General features: G+C 34.8%; 1 protein-coding gene across 9 annotated transcripts in view; it reads left to right on the plus strand.

Annotated features, from left to right (window-relative positions):
• Nucleotides 1-24,281, plus strand: part of FRYL (FRY like transcription coactivator) — a 149,982-nt gene that overhangs the window by 55,885 nt on the left and 69,816 nt on the right. For 6 of the 9 annotated variants that reach the window (XR_015749286.1, XM_087963578.1, XM_087963573.1 and 3 more), the window contains exons 5-23: nt 1,043-1,139; nt 1,478-1,557; nt 2,513-2,593; nt 3,033-3,201; nt 4,497-4,589; nt 5,141-5,239; nt 5,920-6,021; nt 9,182-9,226; nt 9,867-9,970; nt 10,090-10,198; nt 11,031-11,117; nt 12,406-12,577; nt 14,025-14,157; nt 15,376-15,483; nt 16,499-16,736; nt 17,030-17,215; nt 17,296-17,382; nt 20,934-21,202; nt 21,862-22,057. Coding sequence is in view for 8 of the 9 variants with exons in the window: in XM_087963578.1 (XP_087819704.1) it covers nt 1,043-1,139; nt 1,478-1,557; nt 2,513-2,593; nt 3,033-3,201; nt 4,497-4,589; nt 5,141-5,239; nt 5,920-6,021; nt 9,182-9,226; nt 9,867-9,970; nt 10,090-10,198; nt 11,031-11,117; nt 12,406-12,577; nt 14,025-14,157; nt 15,376-15,483; nt 16,499-16,736; nt 17,030-17,215; nt 17,296-17,382; nt 20,934-21,202; nt 21,862-22,057 (2,455 nt within the window). In the remaining variant the exon portion in view is untranslated. The remainder of the gene's footprint in view (nt 1-1,042; nt 1,140-1,477; nt 1,558-2,512; nt 2,594-3,032; nt 3,202-4,496; nt 4,590-5,140; nt 5,240-5,919; nt 6,022-9,181; nt 9,227-9,866; nt 9,971-10,089; nt 10,199-11,030; nt 11,118-12,405; nt 12,578-14,024; nt 14,158-15,375; nt 15,484-16,498; nt 16,737-17,029; nt 17,216-17,295; nt 17,383-20,933; nt 21,203-21,861; nt 22,058-24,281) is intronic. The other 3 variants (XM_087963579.1, XM_087963576.1, XM_087963580.1) reach the window with 1 other exon arrangement.

Here is a 24,281-nt window from a genome sequence, read left to right on the forward strand (position 1 = left end):
CATCCTCTAATTACATATTCCTTGAATAATTCAACATTTTATAAATGTCAACTTTAACATGGTCTAAACATATTAGGTTTGTCAACTGTCAACTCTAAACTCAACCCCAGAGCATGGTCTCATATAGATTAGTCTTCAGCTTCACAACTGGATAAATAACAGATAATTCATATGGGTAGTCAAATATTGAAATACAGTTGAATGGAATTAATAAAAGTGATATTATGATGAATGAGGTTAACAACGCAAGACCAGACTGTTCTAGCCTATTTGATTGTAAATGTATTAACAGCGGCTAGGATTGTATTTGCTAAAAATTGGAAAAATGAGAAAATACCATCGCAGGAGGAAACCATTAAGAAAATATTGGAATGTGCTGAAATGAGTAGATTGACATTTGAAATTGGAGAACAAGAGGATAAACAATTTTACAAAAGTTGGGACCTTTTCTATCAATGGTTAGATAATAAAATATAATATTAAAATATGTAGAATTTTAGAAAACAATGAATATATAAGGATGTATTTCTTTTATTTTTTTATTATTATATCTATAAAATGTTTCTAGGATAGATTTGGGAGGATTATATGAATTGTTATAAAATAAACTAAGTAAATTATAGTTATCTCGCAAAGTATGAATGAACAAAATTATAGTCAAATGATTGATTAAGAGTTGATTGATTATAGCTACAGAAGGAAAATGTAAGCCACTTTAAGCTCAGAAACAATTAGCAGTAATTCTTTGCTCAGTTAAATATAGTAGCAGTTCCTGACTTTTGCTTTGAACCTTAATAATCAATTGGGTATTTCTCTGAACTTAATTTCCTAGTAGATTTTTCCCCCCTGTTTTTTTCCTTTTTGCTGCTGTCAGATTGTAAGGGCAGTGTGGAATTTCAGGATGAAGATGGGCATTGGTGTAGAAAGATTTTGTGTAACTTTCTTGACTCTGTGCATATACATAAAAAGTTACATGTATTTCTGTTTTGAGAAAGGAGCTTGTCTTATATCAAATATATCTGATATATTTTATTTGTTTCAGAGATGAGCAGCAGCGAGAGAGAGATTATCTACTTGAACGAAGGGATTTAGCGGTAGATTTTATTTTTTGCTTAGTTTTAGTAGAAGTTCTAAAACAGGTAAGCTCTTTAATTTCTGCTAGATATAAACTATTTTTTAATTACAAAAACAGCTGAATGTCTTTGTATTTTGCTTAGAAATGCAATATAAAACTGGAGTAGACAGCTAGTGGTTTTTTTCTTACATTGTGCACTGTAAAATATAGTTCTATTAAAATGAAATCAATATTTCTGTGGGGAAAAAGAGTTCAGAATGTCATTTAATTTATTCAGATCCCAAATAAAAATATGCCCTTCTGTATATATCTGCCCATGTTTATCCAATAACAGTGACAATTCACATTCTGATAAAATGTCTAAGCCATGAAGATAAGCAGTACATGCCCTCTCTGTTATAGATACCTGTTCATCCAGTGCCTGACCCTTTAGTTCATGAAGTTCTAAATTTGGCTTTCAAGCACTTTAAACACAAGGAAGGGTAAGTATATTTAGGATGCCAAATTTTTAAATATTTCTGACTTATGAGTTAGTACTAATTATTCCAATATCTCAGAGAAGTTGCACTAATGCAGATGTTTTTGAGTTCAACTTGTTAACTATTTACATTTTTTGCTAAACAACATCTCATAATTTAACAGATACCCATTCCATTGACTTTGTCTAAATTTATTCCTAAAGAAATTTGTATAAAATTGAGGCCTGCAAAGACCTGGATCCTATGAGAAAGAACATGCAAGCATCCCTTCCAATCCTATATCGCAAAATAATAGCATAATTAGTATTGAACTGCTGATTTAAGAATATCTAAAATGTTACTATAATTAATAAATACCCCTGAATGGATGGATACAGTAAAATTAAGAGTCAACATTAGCAACAGTTCTGCCTAGATGGTTTCAAATGTGGGAAATTTCCTCTATAATGATTACATGATTCTTGGGGCTGTTGCTACAGGAATAGTGCAAAAGTTTGTAACACTTCTGGAAGTCATTGTTGAATTACCTGCTACAAAGTAGAGCTACTAGAAGATTGTGCTATTTAAACACCATAGAGAAGTTCCCTCAGGAGGGGCTCCAGCAAGAATCTGAAAGCTTGGAAGATTAAATCTCTAGTCCCAATGACTGACTCAGATTGGATCCTATTCCAACTTTGCACGTATTAGTACAACCGGGATTTTTGCACCATTGTGAGTTAAAAGGCAATATAAAAAGTAGTTATGAGGGAAGCTGGATTTGCTTAATGACCACATTATTTGTTTAAAAATTGTAAAATCAAATCTGATTCAAAATACACAACCACAACAAGCTTCAATGGAAACTCAGGTCCCAGTTGTAGTTGTAAGTTGAGGACTGCCTGTATGTGCAGCATTGTGTTAATTGTATCCGAATATCAAATTTGTGGTTTTTCTTTTGTTCATTTTCTTTTCATTGTAGGTATTCAGGGACCAACACTGGAAATGTCCATATCATCGCAGATTTATATGCAGAAGTGATAGGTGTTCTTGCCCAATCAAAGTAAGCAACTTCTTTTTCAAGATTCAAAAATATCTTATTTGCCACAAATTTACATATAACTGTAAATGCCTAATGATCACAGATAATGTGTTGTTTTAGCATAAGAAATACTTTAGCATAACAAATTAATATCCACTAATCAACTGTCACAGTGATAAATTGTTTTGTAAGCATCTCTCTTAATGAGTGCATTCACTGAGTATTTTATTTTAAAATGTTTTTTTTCTTTCCTATCTCAAAAACACACAAGAATGGTTTTTGATGATGTCACTGTTAAAAGTCAGATTGACTTTATCATACATCCTAATGTGATCTAATATGACCCAGTATTGTTTGTATGGTTGTAACTATATTTTTAAAATGAGGGAAATTATTTTACTTTATAGAGGATATCGTTTTATCCTTTCTTTTTGAAAACCTTGCTATTTTTTGACTTTAGGTTTCAAGCTGTTAGAAAAAAATTTGTTACAGAATTAAAGGAACTGAGGCAAAAGGAACAGAGCCCTCATGTGGTACAAAGTATCATCAGCTTAATTATGGGGATGAAGTTTTTCAGAGTAAAAATGTATCCTGTGGAAGATTTTGAAGCATCATTTCAATTCATGCAGGTATGGTATTTTATCATATTAATAGTTAGGATTACCTAACTGTTAGATAATCTTAGATAGTTGAAGTTTCTTCATTTAAAAAGTTAAAAGAATATCGGCAGATTATACCTAAATTGGAAAAATAACTTTCCCTTATCTGATTATCAGCACAAAGCTGTTGTCTAGGAATTCTTGAATTCTAATCCCAATATATCTGAAAGAAAATTCAGATTATGTGGTGTTTTACATGTTTATTTCCTGTGAAGAATGTTAACCCACTGCAACTAGTAATCTAATGATTTATGCATAGTAACTAATGAATATCCCCCCCCCCCCCAAAAAAAGCAATGACGGGCATATTATTAAAGGGGGGTAAGGGAGAAAGACACTCTGTGGAGAAATCTAAATTCAAAGAAAGTTCTGGGAAGTACTTCCTGAATGCATGTATCCATAGCTAGAGATTGGCTATAAATTCTTGAATTACATCATAAGGAGCAGAAATAGTGATGGAAAGCCATCACTTGGAAAGCTTCAACAATTTGGTTTTTCAATGATATTCCAAAAAAGAGACAGTTTCTTTCTTCAGCTATTTTCCCAACATCTTTCTCTTTGTCAACAATTGAAATAAGCGTAGAACAGAAGAACATTGTGGTCCACTACTTAATCTTCAGAAAGGAAAGCAAATAAGCTGAAGTATAGTGACTTGCTTATCACATAATTAACTACTTTGATAGTTGAGGCATTACATCTCTAGGTAAAATTTTGGAAGCCAACATTTGGCTATGTATGACATTCTGCATGCTGAAACTATATAGGATTTTTTTTCCTGATTTATTTTTTTTTTGAATATGGCATTGCAGGAGTATAATCAGTACCGATTCTGAACAGGTTTTTTTTTAACCAAATCATTGTTTTGAAGATTTTTTCCAGTGGCTTCAAAATATCAATTTTGCAGTGGTCTTAAATATTCGGGAAAAATGCCTTAATATGTGTAACTGCATATCACAAATAGTTGAACACTGTCATCATTTGATTTATCACAAATATTAGCAAAAGTGGTGTAATGTTTTCCAAAACTTGGAATTTTGCATAGGAAAAAAATGTTCAGATCAAAATCAGCTTCAGCTTATTTATAGAATAAAAACATTGAAGAGCTGCTAATTTAAGGTTTCCAAATTCATTCCAGTTTAAACTGGACTATTTTGTTGCCTGTATCTAGTACTTTATCTGCAATAGGTTTTGTTTTCTGTTATTTTCATTTATTCTTACTGAAGAAGATGGTGCACAACAGAAATTTGATAGTTATTTTCTTGCAGGAATGTGCACAGTATTTTTTGGAGGTGAAAGATAAAGACATAAAGCATTCGCTTGCTGGTTTGTTTGTAGAAATTCTCATCCCTGTTGCTGCTGTAAGTATAATTTATTATTTCGCAAATATGGTGTTCATGCAAAAGTAGAGACATTTTCTCCTCAAATGCAGTTCACAGATCTGAAAAACCAACTTTTTTGTATTTGAGTGTATTTGTCATACAAATAATGATGAATGAAGTTTAATTCTTTTTACAACCAAATATATAATTTTTTATTTAAAAAAAATCCTTTATGGTGTGTATTTATAAAATTAAAACCAAAATTCACCTTCTGACAATTCAATGTAAAACTTTTTCCCCATTGTTAGCAGAGCAGTTGAATTAAAATAAATGTACAGCTGTTCTTTCTGTTTCACTGTTATTTGTTTTATTTTTTGCTATTTATAGTAGGACTTTTATGCAGTATTCAAGCTAAATCTTTAAAGTGTTTGCACTTGGACTAAGTGTTTTGTTGTATAACTGAATTATTTTTAACAGCAGGATTTAAATCTATGAGAAAGTATTACATGACTCTCATGCTTTATATCATTTTCTGTGTTACTAACTTTATCCTTGAAGATATAGTGTAGATCTGTTTCTTTTGATTCTAGGCTGTTAAAAATGAAGTGAATGTGCCATGCCTGAAAAATTTTGTGGAGATGCTCTATCAGACAACTTTTGAGCTGAGCTCAAGAAAGAAGCATTCATTGGTATTTTAAGTTGTTTAATTTTTGTCTAGTGATACAGCAATCTGTGCATGCAATCTGATTGTATGTCACATAGCAAATATCTGGAATCAGAATTTGACAGAGAACTACAAGCTTTTTTCTTGATAGGATATTTTTAATTGAAGTTCTTTTAATCCAATGGTAATCAAATTGTTTTATATTATGGACTGGTTATCTATTTATATGTGTAGCAATTGAAGGAAGCTTTTTCAGTTGTGTAAACTGATGTTTAGAAAACTTTTTTCAGGTGCTAAACCTATGTTTTGTTTAAAGAAAAAAAGCTGTTCTCCCATATTGGTTTAAAAATGGTCCTGGGTGGAGCTGTTTGCTGAGCATCTGTAAACCACTTAGAGATGGCTGTAAAGTACTATGAAGTGGTATATAAGTCTAAGTGCTATTGCTATTATAGTTTAGATTTATTTATGTATCAGGATTCTGGCTAATGTAAGAATGCAATAATAGATACCGGCAAATATTTGCCAAACTGTGATTCGTTTAACCATACTTTATTGAATGCATCACAGTTTGTTAAAAATATACAGCTCACTGGTCCATTAATCATTTTTTACAAATTTACAGTGGCTGAGTTTGCATGCTTAATAGCCTAGCCACGCTATATTTTGTTTTTCTGAAACTTGTAACAAATTGTTCCTCTCTCACAGGCTTTGTATCCATTGATCACCTGTTTGTTGTGTGTCAGTCAGAAGCAGTTTTTTTTAAATAACTGGCATATCTTCCTACAGAATTGTCTGTCTCATTTGAAGGTAAGGACTGTTCCATCATGCTCCTGTCAGATTTAGCAAGTAATATTCGCAATCTAGATTAACCACAAAATAATCTCTGTATTAAATAAATGTAATGCTCCAGTACAAGAAAATATTTGCAACTCTGGATTGAACTGAGGGCAGAGTCCTTGGTGTTCTCTGAGCTTGTTGTTTACAGATGGTAACAAGTGGTTTGATTGCAATTATATAATACTTGTAGGTCACAATAACTTGTGAACCTATTTGAAGCCCCATTCATAAGGCTTGTAAAGTGAAGCTATTTCAAGTCAGAATAACCTATTCCTGCATATTTCTCAGAATTGATTTTTCATATTACCTATGCTCATTTTATCTGTGAATCCCAGGTATTTAGAAATTTACTTTGGGGAAGTTGGACTTGATTATGAGTCCTTTTTAATATTGCTTTCCAGTGGAAGCTGCTTGGGATATCTGTATCTAAGACCAAGAGCTTCTTGAGCGCAGCTCTGATGTTGACCAAAGATCGGCAATGTTTTTGCAGCCAGGAGCTACACTTCCTTACTTTTTTCCCCCCTACATTTATTTATTGCCCCAAGTTGGATGCTAAAATATCAAGACGTTTGCATTTTAATGGGATGTTAAGGACAAACGAGTGACACTAAGAGAGCCAGTTTGGTGTAGTAGTTAAGGCATCAAGCTAGAAATCAGGAGAGTGTGCGTTCTAGCCTTGCCTTAGGCATGAAGTTCGCTGGGTACCTTGGTCTATTCACTATGTCTCAGCCCTAGAAAGAAGGCAATGGCAAACCACCACTCCTCTGAAAAAAAAATGCCAAAAAATCCTGCAGGGACTTGTCTGGGTCTTCAAGAATCAAGATTGAACAAAAGGGGAGGGGGAGTGATGTTTAAAGATTACAGAACCGTTAACTTATCCTCTTAATCTTGTGAAAAAGTGGGTAGGAGGATCATATATTCCAAAATAAATAGCGTTGACACTGAACTTCAGTGGTATAATCTGAAAAAATGCTCTAAAATACAGAAACAAGACTGAGGAGCCTTATGTTAATGCAGGTAGCTCGTCACTGATGTAGATGTTCTATTACCAAAATGGAGTATTACCCTTTCTCCCACAGAAGCCTGAAGGAGGAGAGGAGAGAGCAGATAGAAAAGCAATAATAGCATCAGAGATCAGAACAGGTTTTTTTGTATTGCAGATAACTTTGTTTTCTCTTGTGGGTTCTGTTTTTATTATTGTGGAGATATCAGTTTGAAGTCATAGGGTAGTGGAACAATCACCATTCCGATAATAAACATCAGGGGTCTTCAAACTTGACAGTTTTAAGACTTGTGGGACTTCAACTCCCAGAATTCCTGAGCTAACATGATTGGAGGAGGAATTCTGGGACTTGAAGTCCACAAGTCTTGAAACTGTCAAGTTTGAAGACCCCTGATGTATAATGTGCCTCATAGCCTTGTTTATGATGCCATCCATCTGTGTAAGGTCTGGAGTCACATCAGTTTTAATGGAAAATCTAAAAGCACTTTTTAATTATTGTCACTGTAACGTTTGAATAATATATGTGCTTTATTGATAATATTGCTGTTAATGCTTGAATTCACAACTGCCTAGCCTTTAAATTGTGTAACAACAACAATTCAACAGTTGGATGTGTTAGGATAGCATTCTTTCCCTTACTTTGTCAAGGTTGTATGTATTTCTTTACACAATGGCAACTCTTTTGCAACACTTCCCCTTTTATTGTCTCTGTCTACCTGCTGTTGCTATGCATTAAATATAAAGGGGTATGCAAGTATCTTTTTAATTTTCTTATTTAGAAATATCACACTGCCGACAATGGGCAAATAAAATCTTCCATTGTTGGAGATTTTAGTTGTCATACAGCATGTATCACATTTTTAATATAGTTTTGTTCCCTAACAACATAACATTTTATGATGTGGCTCTGTTCAACAGAAAGAACTAACGCTATCATAATATTTCTTTATTTAATATTTTAAATTGCTTATTAAAAACCTGCCATATTAGGATTTTTTTAAAAAAATCAGATTTGGAAAAAATAATTTATGCATTATATTCAAGATACTGAAATTTTACAATAGAAACATAATTATGCTCAAATTCTGTAACTAACAAATCTGCCAAGTAAATTTAGTTCTCTACTATTTTCTTTTAAACATGTTTTAATTGTTTTAAAATATCATTAAGTAGTAAGTTAACTCAGATTAAAACTAATATAGAGCCTGTATAAATAAAGTATCAGAACCAATAACATATTTTTAAGATACGTCTCAGAATGCTAGTTGACAAAACTTTTTAATTATCAGCCTTCTCACATCAATGCAGGGAAACGTGGCTGAGCAACTCAGAAGTTCCAGTTACTGAATATTCAGGATCTTTATCCTAATACAAATAATTTTATAATACTTGGATTTGATTGCACCTGATATATAATTCCATTTCTTATCATGGGGTTTAAGTGAATTGATAATAACTTGGTAGGTGTATGGATACGCCTTTCGATTAAAGAGAATTAGCAGTGTAATCCTGTGCATGTCTACTGGAAGTTAATCCCACTAAATTTAGTAAGGTTTATTCCTTACTGCATAGAATTGTAGTTTGCTTAATAGATGTTTAGGCCACAAAGGAAATACAAGTAGTTTTAAATATTTGTAAACCAAGAAAGAAAGAAAACCGAGTTGCTCTTTGTAAGGAGAATAGGAAAATATTATTTTTGCATGTTTTTAGAATTGTAAAAGAAAATAATAAAAAAATGTCTATAGACAATTCTAAGACTGATCAGTTTGTTGGAATTCCAGCAGCTATTTTTAAAATGTTCAAAATTGTTCATGTCTTTATTGATATAATCCAAGTTTAGATGTAGACTATATTTGCATGTAGTTTCTAAACAGTGACTGTGAGATATTATAAATAACATACTGTATATTAAGGACACTGAATTACAGTATTGTAGTGTCCAAATCATGCTTATAGCCACCATGGTGGTGCAGTAGTTAGAATGCAGTATTGCAGGCAAAGTATTTCTGTTGAATGGAGCCTCAGTGAACAGCTTTCTGTTTGTCCTTTTTATTTTTTCATCTAACATGCATGTGCTTCCCATTCTCATGTTTGTTATGTTTTGCTGTCTTGCATTGCTTTATTTAGATCCCATCTAACAACAGTATCAGAAAACAAATAGAAACACTTCAGGTGAGTTAATATGCTGTCATAGTAAAGTAAGAAATTGCTTTGCTTTGTGTTTTTCTGTTGTTCCATTGTATATTTTATTTGACTCTCTAAAACAAACAGCTTTTGTTTTAACATCTCAAAAAGAGTATTATAAATTAGTATTATTTGTGAAGAAAAGATATTTTGGTCACAGTATTAATCGTGTTATTATTACTACTATTTGATACCGTTTTCTTTAAATATTTCCTCTGAATTAACTACAGAAAGTGTGTTTTCAATTTAAATAAAGACTGAAATAGCTTTGATTTTCTAACTACATAGTATTTTGTGGAGGAAGACATTTTTTGCAACAGGCAGGGCAATGAGATAGGAATAATTGGATTATTTCTGGGACAGGTTTTACAAAGCACATTCTGAAACAACACTTCACTTAAATTACAAATATTGATATGGTTCTTACATTTATGAAAAAATACAGAGAAACTATTTCTACCTAACTTCAATATCTTTACATTAATTTGAGTGCCCAGTGTTCTGCCATTACAGGAACTTGAAGTATAATTTTAGGAATGCCTTGGTTCTTAGATGTACTACTAAATAATTATCTGCAGTGAGACTTATATGAAATAGTAACAGTTTTTTAAAAAAATGTTTTTAACAGAATAAAGACCCGAAAATGTCTCGAGTTGCACTGGAATCGCTATATAGATTATTATGGGTTTATGTTATTAGAATAAAATGTGAGAGCAACACTGTAACACAGAGGTAAGCCATTTGGTTTAATATACTAAAATGTTGATAATGATAAAAATGCTGTGGCTGCCCTTTGGTAGAGTTGCTAATGGGATGTTTCAATGTTCTCCTCTAAATCTTTTCCCGTACAGCCGTCTGATGGGCATAGTATCTGCACTTTTTCCAAAAGGCTCTCGCAGTGTAGTCCCTCGAGACACACCTCTGAACATATTTGTAAAAATTATTCAGTTCATTGCTCAGGTAAATCCTCTTTATAAAAGCTTTAGCCCAAATGTGATAATTGCCTGATATATTTCAAAATTTGCTCATTCCCCTGTTTAAACCTTACTGTTCTACAAGGACTTTTAAGTTAACACATTTTTAACCTTCTAAGAAAGCTGTGATGTATATTAAATTGAAACACAAGAATCTGTCCAAACTACTCAGAGATACTGTTAATGAACAGAAAGAAGACTTACAGTTTAGGTTTCCGTATGAAATAAATACTGTAACTTTCTGATTTTTGAAGTTGTTACATCCCCTCGTAAGATTTTGGATTATTATTTACATCAACTTGTCAGCCACTCTTGATGTTCAGTCATTTTTGAACACAGTAACACATACAGTACAAAGGATAGAAATCAGTGAAAAAATACAGCTGCTTTTTAGAAACGTTTGTATGCCACTCCTGATTTCTACACTGGTAAATTTCTAACAAGCCTCTTATAAAAAAAAGTTCCAACAATTTGAAATCCAGTGATATAAAATATCTGATGCTGGCTGCTAGCTGCCTATGCAGGAGGAAAGATTTAGCTTCAAATAATCTTAAATTTAGGCACATATTTTAGTGGGACCTTGATCAACATATGATAGTACAGATATATTTAAATAATTTACAACTTAAAATTACCATAATAAATGGGAAAAATGAGAGTAATTGGGAAGATAATTTTTTTCTTAAATGAAAATAAATAAAATTAATTAGATTTATGCCAGTTACCATGCAAGTCAAGTTTAGCATTTTTCCTAAAATGGTTTAGCATATGTTCTATGGTGTATAAAAAGTTTTATGTGGTTGTTATTTTTTTTCTAGGAACGTTTGGATTTTGCAATGAAAGAAATAATTTTTGATCTTCTCAGTGTGGGAAAATCCCCGAAAACTTTCGCTATTAATCCAGAGGTAAAAAAGAGAAACTAAAATATTGTATGCCATTTGTTTTTAATAGGATTATAAACACATACACTTGTAATGAAGGTCTTCTAGAAATACTACAGCTACTTTGACATGGTGGCTAAGGCATCAGGCGAGAAACTGGGAAACTCTGAGTTCTAATCTCATCTTAGACAGAAAACCAGCTAGGTGACTCTGGGCCAGTCACTCTCTTTCTGTCTAGGAAGTAGGCACTGGTAAACCACTTCTGAAAAAAAGATTAAAAGAAGTTCAGTTGTTTACTATCTATGCTGGTGTCTTATCATTTTTGGATTATTTGCTAGAGATTGTGGTCACACAAAGGTAAACTAGAGCAAAAGGAAAACTGAGTTAAACACTGAGTTTAAGGATAAGCTCCTTTCTCCTCTTATCTGTCTTTGCAGTTATGAGAAGAAATAAGTCAGGATTTTGTTCTCTTCGGCCAATCCTTTCTTGTGCTTGGCAAACTAAGTATCCTGGTTATAGCGAACCAATTCAACATATCATCTTAACCAATGTGCCATTTGTAATATTTGTGTTTAGCAATTGAATAAGGTTTATTTTAAATCCTGAATTTTAATGCAATAACAAATTTGGAATTGGCTGAAGTGAAACAGAATCCCTATTTCTGCAAAAGGAGGAAGAAAGCACATGTGCTGAAAAAATCTGACTTTTCAATAGATTTGTGTATTATTTCCAAAGCCATACATTTTTCCTATACTTGCTGAATGAGCTAAAATTGTCTGGCTTCAGATGTCACAATAAGTCATAAATTGTAGTTTACAAATCATAACGGATGTTTAAATGTTGTACAAAGCCAAAATCAATTCATGTTCACCGTTTCTGGAACATAGCCATAATAATATAGTGTGGCCTGTCATCGTTGCGCAAATTACATCATGCCATGATGTTCCTTCCTCTTGGGTATTCATGGTTAGGTTATGCTAATCATATATAAATGATTCCTTGTAGGGCTGTCTGAGAAAATTTTTTTTAAAGTGTTTTATCATCCATTTAGCCAATAGAAAACACAAGAACTGGTCTAATTTAAAGCAGATTTTAAAAAGTCATTTAGTGCTTAATTTAAATGAGATGCGATTTGTGTTTCTTGGGAGAATGATATTTTATAAAACAAAAACTCCATTCTGCTAAATACGGGTATGGTAGATGGAGATGGAATGGAGAGAGGTTGCTCTTACTCATTTTACACCATTAACCTGTGGTCTGTTGCAATCCTTGCTGGTTCCTCAAGGATGTCCCTCTGTTTGTTTTTTTGCAGAGAATGAATATAGGTCTCAGAGTCTTCCTTGTGATAGCAGACAGTTTGCAGCAGAAGGATGGAGAACCACCTATGCCAACTACAGGTGTTGTCCTTCCATCAGGAAACACTCTTCGTGTAAAGAAAATTTTTCTTAATAAAACTCTGACTGATGAAGAAGCAAAAGTGATAGGTGAGTCATTTATGGTTTGGGGAAGGAATAAGTGTGTTTATTATTAAAAATAGTGAATGATAGAAAAGTAACAATGATTTTTAAAAAAAATCAAATTAGCCATATTAATTGCTTATGGTTTTAAAAAGCACAATATTTTGTTGCAGCACTAAGTAGTACTGAAAATAGGTCTTGTTCTTCATATGCTTTTTTAAAATTTCATTTCAGTTGAAATTACATCAAGAGTAAAGTTTTGGAATAACAGTCTATTAATATTCTGAGACCAAAAGAACATTTGCATAAGTAGTTTTGAACTTTATGAGAAATCCTACCTTTTACCTAAGCTTGAGGAAGACTGGAGGCTCTCCCTAACATTATGCTCATTCATACAGAAACTCAGAATATCAGTGAAATATTGCGTTATTTTCTGACCCTCAGAGTGGTTAATATTTGGGAGAGAACCCATCCAACCATCAAGCCCACCTACTATAGCTGGAAGTTACAAAGGAAAGGCAAGCTTTGGATTTGTTAAGTTCAGAATTGTTGTCAGACCTGCCCCAGTCTGATCTCCTAGGGAAGTGAAATTCTCAACCTCATTTGATTGAAGCGAAAGGTACTTTCACTAAGATGCTGATTGCAGTAGAGTCAGGTGGAATCTGAAGTTCCCACGCATCAATAGAAAACTAACCTCTTGGTTTCCCTAGCCCTCCCCACATGGTCCATCTCTGTGTAGCCAACCAGGCATATTTTTGGGAAGTGCTAAGATGTTTAGACTGGTGAAATTCCTCTCTCAGGGTAAATAGCCTTTGAAGATGCTGTGGCACAGACTAGATTCCAAAACGCTGTGTTCTTCCTCAGCTGTCATTCCCTCCTCCCAATTTCCCACATTGAGATACACATTTTTATTGGCCATTTTTTACTCCCCACCCCTCCAGTTCATTGATGGCGGGATGCCAGCGAGGTGCCAAGCCGAAGGTGGTGGATTTCATAATTATAATTACAGTTATAGAAATTCATTAGGATTTTTGAAAGAATTAAGTGTGTTTATTCCTTTTTTTTTCTGACTTTGTAGCTGACTACCTTGTACCCAATTTTATTGCACTTGTAATAACAAGTAGAACTTTGAATCTTCTGCCTGAATCTGGAAATGCTTCAGAAGTCCAACTGCAGAACCTGTTTCTCATCCTGTCCCCCATTGCAATTTTTAAACTGGGAAGGAGTACAGTTCAGTTCCTTCAAGCTGGTTTTCAGGGATACTAATAATGTCAATAAATTGAATAAATATTTTAAAATGTTTAATCAATATTTCAGTAGTCAGATGCACGACTTAAATTTATGACTTTAAAAATATTTTGAAATAAAATGCAGTGGTATTTCATTTTAAGTAATGTATGCAGGATTTCACTTGTATTTAATAAGATTCAAGAATCATTTAAGAAACAAATGATATTGAACTTAATCCTTTCAGGAATGTCGATATATTATCCTCAAGTAAGGAAAGCACTAGATAGCATACTTAGGCATCTAGACAAAGAAGTTGGGAGGCCAATGTGCATGACAAGTGTACAGATGACCAATAAAGAACCTGAAGATATGATCACGTAAGTAGAAAATTAAGTACAACTAATTCAGTGCAGTTATTTTAATTTTAAATAAAATTGTAACAATATCTTTAATAAAAATATATATTTTTAGTCTAAATTGCCATGTTTTGCTGTTACATTTTAATTACTTAACATTTGGATGTTGTAAGCCTCACTGAGTCCTTTCAGGTGGGTGGCCATAATAAATTTACTAAATAACAATATTAAATAATAATAACAATAACAATTATAACATTTTGCTAGCAAAGATAGTGGAGAATTACCCAGGCATATTCCAGAAACTATCTGGATTCATCTGTTAAGTCGATAAGTCAATTTAACTAGTACATCATCTGCCTGTTAGTTTAAAACTGACTAGAGAATGATCTATCAATGAAACCAGACTTCCATAAAGCTTTTAGATCTCTTTATTCCGTTGATATGGATCCCCTCATACCATAGAGGATCTATAGCTTAAAAAAAACAAAACAGCCTTCAAGCAGCTGAGGCATGCAATCTGCTATCTGGCAGGAGCCTGAAGTCAGAACCTGATCCTGTGAAGAAACTTTAGCCACTGGAACATCTAGTGTGTTTTGGGAGCTGCAATCCACTGAAAAACTAGCAATGAGGTAGCAAGACGATACATTTACCTATGTTGTGCTCAGTCTTCCTGGGCAAGTGTGGTCACCTTTGCCTTGATTTTGATTGGGTTCTCCTCTGGAATGGTTCTTAGGCCATATAGAAAACAAGAAGAAGAAAGAAGAAGAAAGTTAATCTGAGGGAAAATTATATTCACATCTCTTGCCTATTCTTTTGTTGCTATAATACAGAAGACATTCCTATTTTCTAAGTAGCACCTCACTTTTGCAATGTCAGTTTATGTACATAGTTAGCATGCTAATTCTTATGAAATATGATGAGTACAAGAGCTGTTTTTGACAGTCAGCAGAAATCTGTAATCATTCCATAAACTTCCAGTTGACCTAATAAAAACATTGCTTCTTCTTTTTTTCCCCCTGTGGTCATCATGGCTTTTATTTTTACTGTCCAGTGTAATAAGCCATTGTTTCCATCAGGGCTTAATCATTATAAATATATAATTGTTTATATGTTTCTGTAGATCAGTTAAAATATATAATTTAATAGTTGTAATGAAGATAAAATTCTTACGCTAGTGTGGATGTACAATCAATCTAGACACTGTGAAATAAGTTAATGCAATATTCTCGTTCACAGGGGTGAGAGAAAACCAAAAATTGATTTGTTTAGAACTTGTATTGCTGCTATCCCAAGACTGATTCCAGATGGAATGAGCAGAAATGACCTTATTGAACTACTTGCAAGGTAGGACAAGCCAGGCTTTTACTGGAGTAAACAGTTGTCTTCAGTTAAGTTCCCAAGAGAGCCCATTGTTTCATATGACATCTCTATTTTATCTCTTTGTCAAACTTTTAAGATAAAATTATTGTAATTTTAAAAAATGGGAGTCTGGAATATTTCAGTATCATCATTAGCTCCAAGAGTTCCTTTTATCCCCTAGATTATCATTAGAAAATAGAATATTCTTAGAAAATTAAAATTGAATGGTTGGGGATTCCTCAGATATTTACAAAAGATCAAAATTTGAAATTATGGAATGATTCTGCAAAATACCTTACAATCTAAAATATACATTCTAAGATGAAAACAAAATATTCTCATTTGCTGCTTAAAAATGTAAAAGGTTGGCAGATCCAGACTCATCTACAAATATTGGCTACTCATTAAAGTTCCACCAATAATCTAAATGTTGGGTTCAGGTAGATCTCAATTAATGAGCAGGTTCATACAGGAGAACTTGATCCTTCATTTATATCGGTCTGCTCTATGTAGAGTTTTATAGTTTCAAATTGTAGCTTGGAATTTGAATTGGATTTAAACAAGTCACAGCTTCATCTGTTGTTTGGCAGAGATATGGCTCAGAGCTGATAGACTGCTCATCTGGGATGGCTGCAGACAAATCAAGAGTTACCTGTGCTAGTGATACAAAAAGTGTATTTCATTCTAAAGTAATAAGGACGAATAAAACCTAACTCACAGTTAATAGTGAAAGGGCAGGAATGCATTCCAGGGAATAGAAGAACTTGGGAAAAGAGTGATCTTACAATTTACTTCTGGTTTCAAAAGTAATTTAATCACAATTAAATCATCTGCAGTTCTATATCTGTACCAGACATCATTGCTAAATCTGCATAATGCAAGGATTGCCAAATTACCACCCCAACCCTGTATATTGCCTTTCATCTTCAGACTTGACTTGTTTTTATAACAGGTATGCTAATTCTTCATTGGTTTCTAAAAATTTTAAAATTGTAAACAGGCTGACTATTCACATGGATGAAGAACTGCGTGCACTGGCTTTCAATACTTTGCAAGCATTAATGCTGGATTTTCCAGATTGGCGGGAAGATGTTTTGTCAGGATTTGTTTATTTTATTGTCCGTGAAGTCACTGATTTGCATCCTACTCTCCTGGACAATGCAGTTAAGATGTTGGTGCAGCTAATCAGTCAGTGGAAGCAAGCAGTCCAAATACAAAACAAGAACCAAGAAACTCAGGTACAATTATACTATTTGAATTGATGTGTTTTAATTGAGTGTAATGAATCCCCACGAATGTGGGCATTATATTAGATAATAAGTGGATGGTTGAGCTGTGCAAGTATTGGTCATATTCTTGTAAGTGCCTGACTATTACCACGTTGGACAGCAAGATGAAAATATTGTCCCATTTGTTTGCGTGGAGGTAAAAGTGCCCATGGAGTTTTTATGTGGTCCTATGTATTTGGAAAGTGGAAATACAAAGGAATAAATCCCATTGATTTTAGTCATTTCTATTTTTCCCCTTTTAGCGTGGCGTCACTAATGGATCTGCTCCTACCCTTTCCCTGGAAAGGGCTCCTTATTCTAATGTGTTCCATGTGGTTGAAGGCTTTGCGTTGGTTATCCTTTGTAGCACAAGATCTGCCACTAGAAGACTAGCTGTCAGTTGCCTTAAGGAAATAAGAGCTCTCTTCACCGTTTTAGACATGACTAAGGTAAGCAAATTGTTATGTGTGTCTGTGTTTATGTGAAGGCTGCCTTGACTCTGTCATGTATCGGCTATTTGTGTTCTTAGGGTGACGATGAGTTGGCCATAGATGTAATGGACAGATTGAGTTCATCAATTCTTGAAAGTTTTATACATCTTACTGGTGCCGATCAGGTAAGAGTCACTCTTTATAAATCATGAAAAATAACAAATGCTTAATGATTGATTAATCTTTTGCTTTACTTAATACATACAATGCACATTATGCATGTATCGGTAGTCCTCGATTTATAACCATTCCATTTAGTGATCATTTGAAGCCACAAGGGCACTGAAAAAAGTGGCTTATTACCAGGTTTCCCACTTGCAACCGTTGCCACCTGCCCAGGGTCATGTGATCAAAATTCAGCCATCTGGCAACTGAATGCGCTGTCCTGGAGTCATGTGATCACCATTGTAACCATCCCAGATGGCTTCTGACAGGCAAAGTCAATGGGGAAGCCAGATTTTCTCAATGAATCTCACTTAATAACTGCAGTGATTGAGTTAACAACTGTGGCAAGAAAGGTCATCTTTCTTAACAACTGTCCTGCTAAGCAACAGAAATGTTGAGCAATTGTGGTTGCAAGTTGAGAACTACCAGTATAGTAAACCTTTTACAGGTAGTCCTCGACTTGCGAACACAATTAAGCCCAATGTTTCTGTTGTTGTTGCTCCACTTTACGACCTTTCTTGATTCAGTTGCTAAGTAAGTCAGTGCAGCTGATAAGTTAGTAACCCGGTTCTTAAGTGAATCCATTAACTTTGCTTCTCTCTTTGCTTATCTGAAGGTCGCAAAAGATAATTGCATGACCTTGGGACATAGCAACAGTCATAAATATTGAACCTGAATTTTGATCACATGATCATGGGGATGCTGCAAAGGTTGTAACTGAAAAACGGTCATAAGTTACTTTTTTCGGTGCCGTTGTAACTTTGAATGGTCAGTAAATGAACTGTTGTAAGTCTAGGAACTATCTGTACATATTGAAATAAATATTGAGCACTACTTCTTAAATCTCAAAAAGCCTTTAAGCTTATGCTAAATATTTTAAGTCTAATTGCCATATTTACCCCTTCCCATGATTACATGAATGGAGAGATTGTGTTCATTGAGAATTGTAATCCCCAAGGTCCTTTTTCAAAAGGAAACTGGACTTTCGTTTTTCCTTGAAGAAGTTTTGCTTCTCATCCAAGAAGCTTCTTCAGTTCTGAAATGAAGAAGCTTCTAGGATGTGAAGCAAAACTTCTTCAAGGCAAAACAGAAGTCCAGTTTCCTTTTGAAAAAGGACCTTTGGGATTACAATTGGGACAACCAAGACCTGACTGAGACTCTCCATAGACATTGAGAATAGTAGATACTGCTGACAATGATTGAATGGGTGGGAGATGCAAATAGTTGGAGACATTGCTTCAAAAATGGAAATGGCTGGGCCCGGCCTCATTCCTTTTCTCTCCTGTATTTTTTTCCCTGTTTAGTTGCCTCTTTCTCTCACCTCATCAGTTTGGTTCATCACTTTCTCTTCATTTCCCTTCTAGTGCAACTATCCCTTCCCTTTCCCCATCTCAACATGCTGTTTTTTCCTTATATTTTACTGGTTTTCTTCTGGAAGGAGGGAAGAGTCTCTTTGCTTCTGTGAGTAAGAGAGAATGATCACTGTATGCACATAAGGGAAATAATGTTATACGTGGTAGTTTATTTTAAAGGCAATTAATAATTTTAATCCATAGCTATCAAAGTTCTAGTTTCAAGCACATAACATTCATATAGAAGTACAACACTCACATATTTGCACGGGGGGAGGGGGTACTACAGAAGTTGGTAATTGTAGGTTGATAAGGTGGGAAATTTTTTATCTGTATTATATATTTCTTCCTTTCTGTGTTGTTTGAAGGATGCTGCTGATGAAGTATTAAATTTAGGGTTGTCTTTCTGGTAGATACAATAATCACTCTGAGTAAGGGACAGCTTACTTTGGCAAATAAAATTGGATTATTTGCTTTTCTTCAATGTTATCGCTAGTCCTCACTTAAAACTGAAAATTCAGATGTCTTTTCTCTATAGGATAGCTGTTGCTGCTCAGTTTCAAGGAAGAATGTCGTAATAATATGGGAAGGGGACAACATAATTGATTCTGTAGACAAGAATTCCCCAATGTTTCCAGCTTTGCAGACCAGCCGGGGGGGGGGGGTGTTTCCACATGAACAGCCAGCAAGTGTGCGCATCCATGCAGCTCCATTTGCGCGAGCAGCATGCACACAAGCTTGCTGCTCACGTAAATGCAGCATGTGAGCATGCAGCACATGAGAATGCATTTGCCCACTGTTCACACAAGTGAGGATGTGCATGCACACTCACCGGCCATTTCCGTGGCTCGTTTACAATCCCCTCATAGCCGACAGGTTGGAGAGCCCTGCTGAGGGTTGAACCTTTATGCTATAGTAGACTGAGAGATCATCCAAACTCTGGAATGAGAGGCCTGAAGTATGCTCTTATCATCTAAAGTGAAAAATGAAGATACTTTGAAAGTTGCAATTTAAGTTTCAATCATACTTTAAATCAGGTGTCCAACCTTGGCAACTTTAAGACTTGTGGACTTCAACTCCCAGAATTCCCCAACCAGCAAAGCTGGCTGAGGAATTCTGGGAGTTGAAGTCCACAAGTCTTAAAGTTGCCAAGGTTGGACACCCCTGCTTTAAATTAAAGCTTGTGAATGCCTCTTGGGAATGAGCAAGTTAAATCAAATCTAAACAGAGAATTACTTTGTTAGAAAGCCAGGCTCTGCAATTGGGATTTAACTAGTTTTGAGAGATCAAGTTCACAATTTAGGAGTGTTCCCTGATATTTTTGTTGGCATAGATAAGCAAGTAACATTGTAATAAAGTTGTATTTAGTAAGTTATTACCTATCTTTCTGAACTAGCTGGATCTAACTATGTATGCCTTCATTTTATTCATTACATTTATATGCAACCCAACTCACTATGATTTGGGAAGCCTGCAAACGATGCACATAAAGACAATTACAATTGAGAAGAGGTTACATAAAGAGCTAAGACAAAAGGGACTGACAGCACAGGGATGAAATTTTCTTATCCCTTCAACCAAGGAACACACAAATACACACACACACACACACACACACCTCTATCCATATTGATGTACATGCCATTTCAAAATGGGGCTATTTCTGAAGGACTAATTCATTCACATACTGAAATACTTGCACTGATAACATTCTATAGTGTCTGTACATTAAGAACAACTGTTTTAAAACAGCTACAGAGATTACCGTCTTTCCCCCCACTTCTAAGAGAATAATCTTATTTTGTACATGTGTTTATGTCCTCACCATCAGAGATGTAATGATACCAGTGTCTTAATTGTGTAAAATTAAGTTGTCTAGCCTTAGTAAATTCTAACAAGAGGCAGCATTTGTGTTTGGAGAGGAAAAGAAAAGTTTGTACATTGCTCTGTAAACTGTGACCTGACTGAATTTACCTAAAAAGAATATTTATTTTCATCTTTTTTTTCCAAATATAGTACTTTATTTTTGTTTTTCCAAATAAGCCATTTTCGTTTTGCAGTGGGAATAGCCTTAGTTTATGTATGCCCGTAGCTTTCAGATACCATTTTTAAAGCATTTTCGCTGAGCTAAATGAATTTATTTTTGTTTCCATACACAGACTATGTTATTGTACTGTCCCAGTTCAATAGATTTACAAACATTAATTGACTGGAGCTCTTCTCCTATCAGCCACCAATTTGATGTCATCAGTCCATCACATATATGGATATTTGCACATGTGTCTCAGGGTCAGGATCCCTGGATTATTAGCCTTTCCAGTTTGATGAAACAGGAAAATCTCCCAAAGCACTGTCCCACCGCAGTGAGCTATGCTTGGATGTTTGCTTATACCAGGCTCCAACTGTTGTCTCCCCAAGTTGACATAAAGTAAGTCACCCTTTAATACAATGAAGTACTTTCATGTATAGGGAGAAAACAGGCTGAAAACAAATAGCTTATATTTTAATTCAGTGAAAAATGTAGGATTGGCTTTAAAAAAAAAAGTGGAATCCTGGAGCATAATTATTTTTTGCAGTGCTATCAATTCATATTTTAATATTGTTTTTATGTATACATAGCTTAACTTAAATTACTAACTTCATAACTGAATATAATGCAGATAATCATTTAGCAACCAAAATTGGGGCCAGCAACTGCAAAGCAGTCGCTAAGTGAAACAGCAGGGGTGCTTTAGCTTTCCTTTGCTTTACAAACCTGTGAAGGTCATAAATATGATTAGCCATAAAGATATTTTCCATCACTATCATAAGTGCAAATGGGCGCTAAGCGACTACTTAGAATTTGCACAGGAGTCAGAGAAACTGTGATAAGCCACCCATTTTGTTCCCTTGCAATAGAAACAAAATTTTAGGAATATGAAGATTTCATTTAAACATTCTCCTAGGCCAGACTAATTATTATAGTAGTATACACATAAACCTCAGTTGTGGTATTTTGCTTAAATGTTGAGTCTCCTTTAACCTTAAATATTCGATGCATTGCAACATCTCCCTCAAACTTTTCATTATTATTTTTTTTCTTAACAGCAGCCCTGTGAATGCCAAGAAAGTAAATACTGCCATCAGCAGCGATTCCTACATTGGACTCTGGAGAAACTATCTGATTCTTTGTTGTAGTGCCACAATGTCTACGCCATCTTCTGCATCCACAGGTTCCGTCAGGTGCTCCCCTCCTGAGACGCTGGCATCTACTCCAGACAGTGGCTATGGCATTGATTCAAAAGTATGTTCACCCCGGTACATTAAGCAGTTTATGTTTCTGTTCATCTTTAGCAGCTTGGATTTCTTTTCTCCTTGTTGAGGTGTTAGAAGAATTAAAACAGTTGTTATGTTTTGCTTTCTTGTTCAATTTTTAGAAATAAAATTCAGAAACCCAGTGTCGTTCCCGCAGCTTTTTAAAATCAAAAAAGATGTATTTGTCAGCGTAGGGAAAGCTTAGATAGAGCTACAATGTTTTAAAGCCCCCTTGTTACTTTTCTTCATAGAAATGATTTATTATAGGTGATTTCCCTGTAAAATAATGCTTGATTTTTTTTTCTTATTTGAAGTCTCATTTTGTCATATTTATTTTATCTTATAAAACAAAAGAATCCCCAGGGCTTTGGTTTTAAGCTCATTCCATTTGACTGTCAGTTTAGCTGTCAGTTTTATTAGTGACGCTCCAAATTGTATTAGAAATGAATGAGTTATGGTTTGGATACACAAGCTCTCCAATAAGCCGGTCTTTGCAGAGGAAATAGTCAAAGCCAAATCCAACAATTTTATTTATTTTATTTTTCAAATTTAGGCACTGTCCATCTCACTGACAGAGGGATTCTGGACAGTTTACAGCTAAAAGCATTATAAAATAGAATAGAATATTCTTTATTGGCCACGTGTGATTGGAGACACAAGGAATTTGTCTCCAGTGCATAAGCTCTCAGTGTACATGCAAACAACAAAGTGTTAAGTCATGTTTACCTTATTGAACTGCCTGTTTACTTGGATTTCTTCTGTGGGCTGGACTCCCAGCTGGGCTTCCCTGCTTTTGAAGCGCAGCTGCTTTGCACTTAGTCAGCTGCTAAAGCGACAGGGAGAGTGCAGGATTGCAGGAGAGCGAGTTAGAAAACCTCTGCGCAAGCTACGCCCATCGAACCCGGTGGTAAAAAAAATTGAAAGGCATCACTGGTGTCATCTCTCCACACATGGAAGGGAACACCTTCTGTGGAAGGTGTTTCTGTGGAGCGCTGAAACAGAGCTCAAATCATCAAGATCTGAGCTCTTGTTTGTCCGCCCAATAATAGGAAGATGTCAGATCCAGGCTGCAAAAAGCCGAGCTCAACTGGTCAGGTTCAGAACTCCCATTTCTCCATCCCACCCGAAGATGTTCAGTTCCTCTCGGCAGGCAGCTCTTTCAGCCAGCCTCCAGGGACAAGAGGGAGTCCTCACAGCAGGCAGCTTGCAACATATCCTGCCAGCTTCCCCACTGATATTTTGGAGAAGCTGACAGAAAATTACAAATAGCAATCGCAGGGAGCTTGGCAAACGGTTGTAAGTGCAAACAGGTTGCCAAGCATCCAGGTTGTGGTTATATGATTATGTAGGGGATGGGGGATGCACAGTATTTTTATAATGGCAAGAAGTGCCTTATGATCTATAAAGCACTCTTTCTGAGACCCTGGTAACTTCAAATAGTTGTTAAACAACCAGTCATAAATCCACGGCTACCTGTACAGAGATGAAGTTGTATTTGTTTCATAAATGAAACTGTGAAGTCAGCTACTAGTTAGTCACAAAGACCCAGATTTATTTTTAATATAATGAGAAGGCTAGGGATAGGGTAATTAGTGAATCTTCTATTGTTACAATCATTGCAATTCATTTGAAATGCAACAGTCACACAAGAAGGATCCTAATAAGGCTATAATTAGTCTCTTCTTTCACTTTGACTATTTTGGATGTGTATCATTGCATACCAATAGGCAATGCAAACAGGTATTGCAGCACATTAGAAATTATCTTCCAAATCTCTTCCAGCTCTCTCCCTTTGCCTTGAGGCTAGATTTTAAGTGCATGAAAACCCTGCACCAATAGGAGAGGGAAGTTTGACATTCTTCCTAATAACCAGTCACTCTGGACATCCCCTTTGCAGTTACGTTTAAGCATAAAAGGGGTGCAGCATGAGGATTCTCTTCGCTTGATGGATGGAATTGAGTATGTGCTGAGGAAAAACTTTTTTCCAAGATGTAAACTAAAAGCAGTTTTATGATTTTTTTAACTGGATGAAAATGAAAAGCAAATTCATATGATGTCATTTTCCGCAATAAAACTTGGTTAAAAACATGAGGCAATTAGAATCAGTAAAATACATATGTTATCTCATTAATGTAAACTGTTATGAAAAGAAGTATAGATGGATGCAAAAAAAAAAATTACATAAATTATTGGGTTTCAGAATCCTCTTAAAA

Source organism: Notechis scutatus, chromosome 4 (genome assembly GCF_049901735.1).
Source record: "Notechis scutatus isolate UNSWTSFEM ecotype Mainland chromosome 4, rNotScu1.2, whole genome shotgun sequence".
NCBI lineage: Eukaryota > Metazoa > Chordata > Lepidosauria > Squamata > Elapidae > Notechis > Notechis scutatus.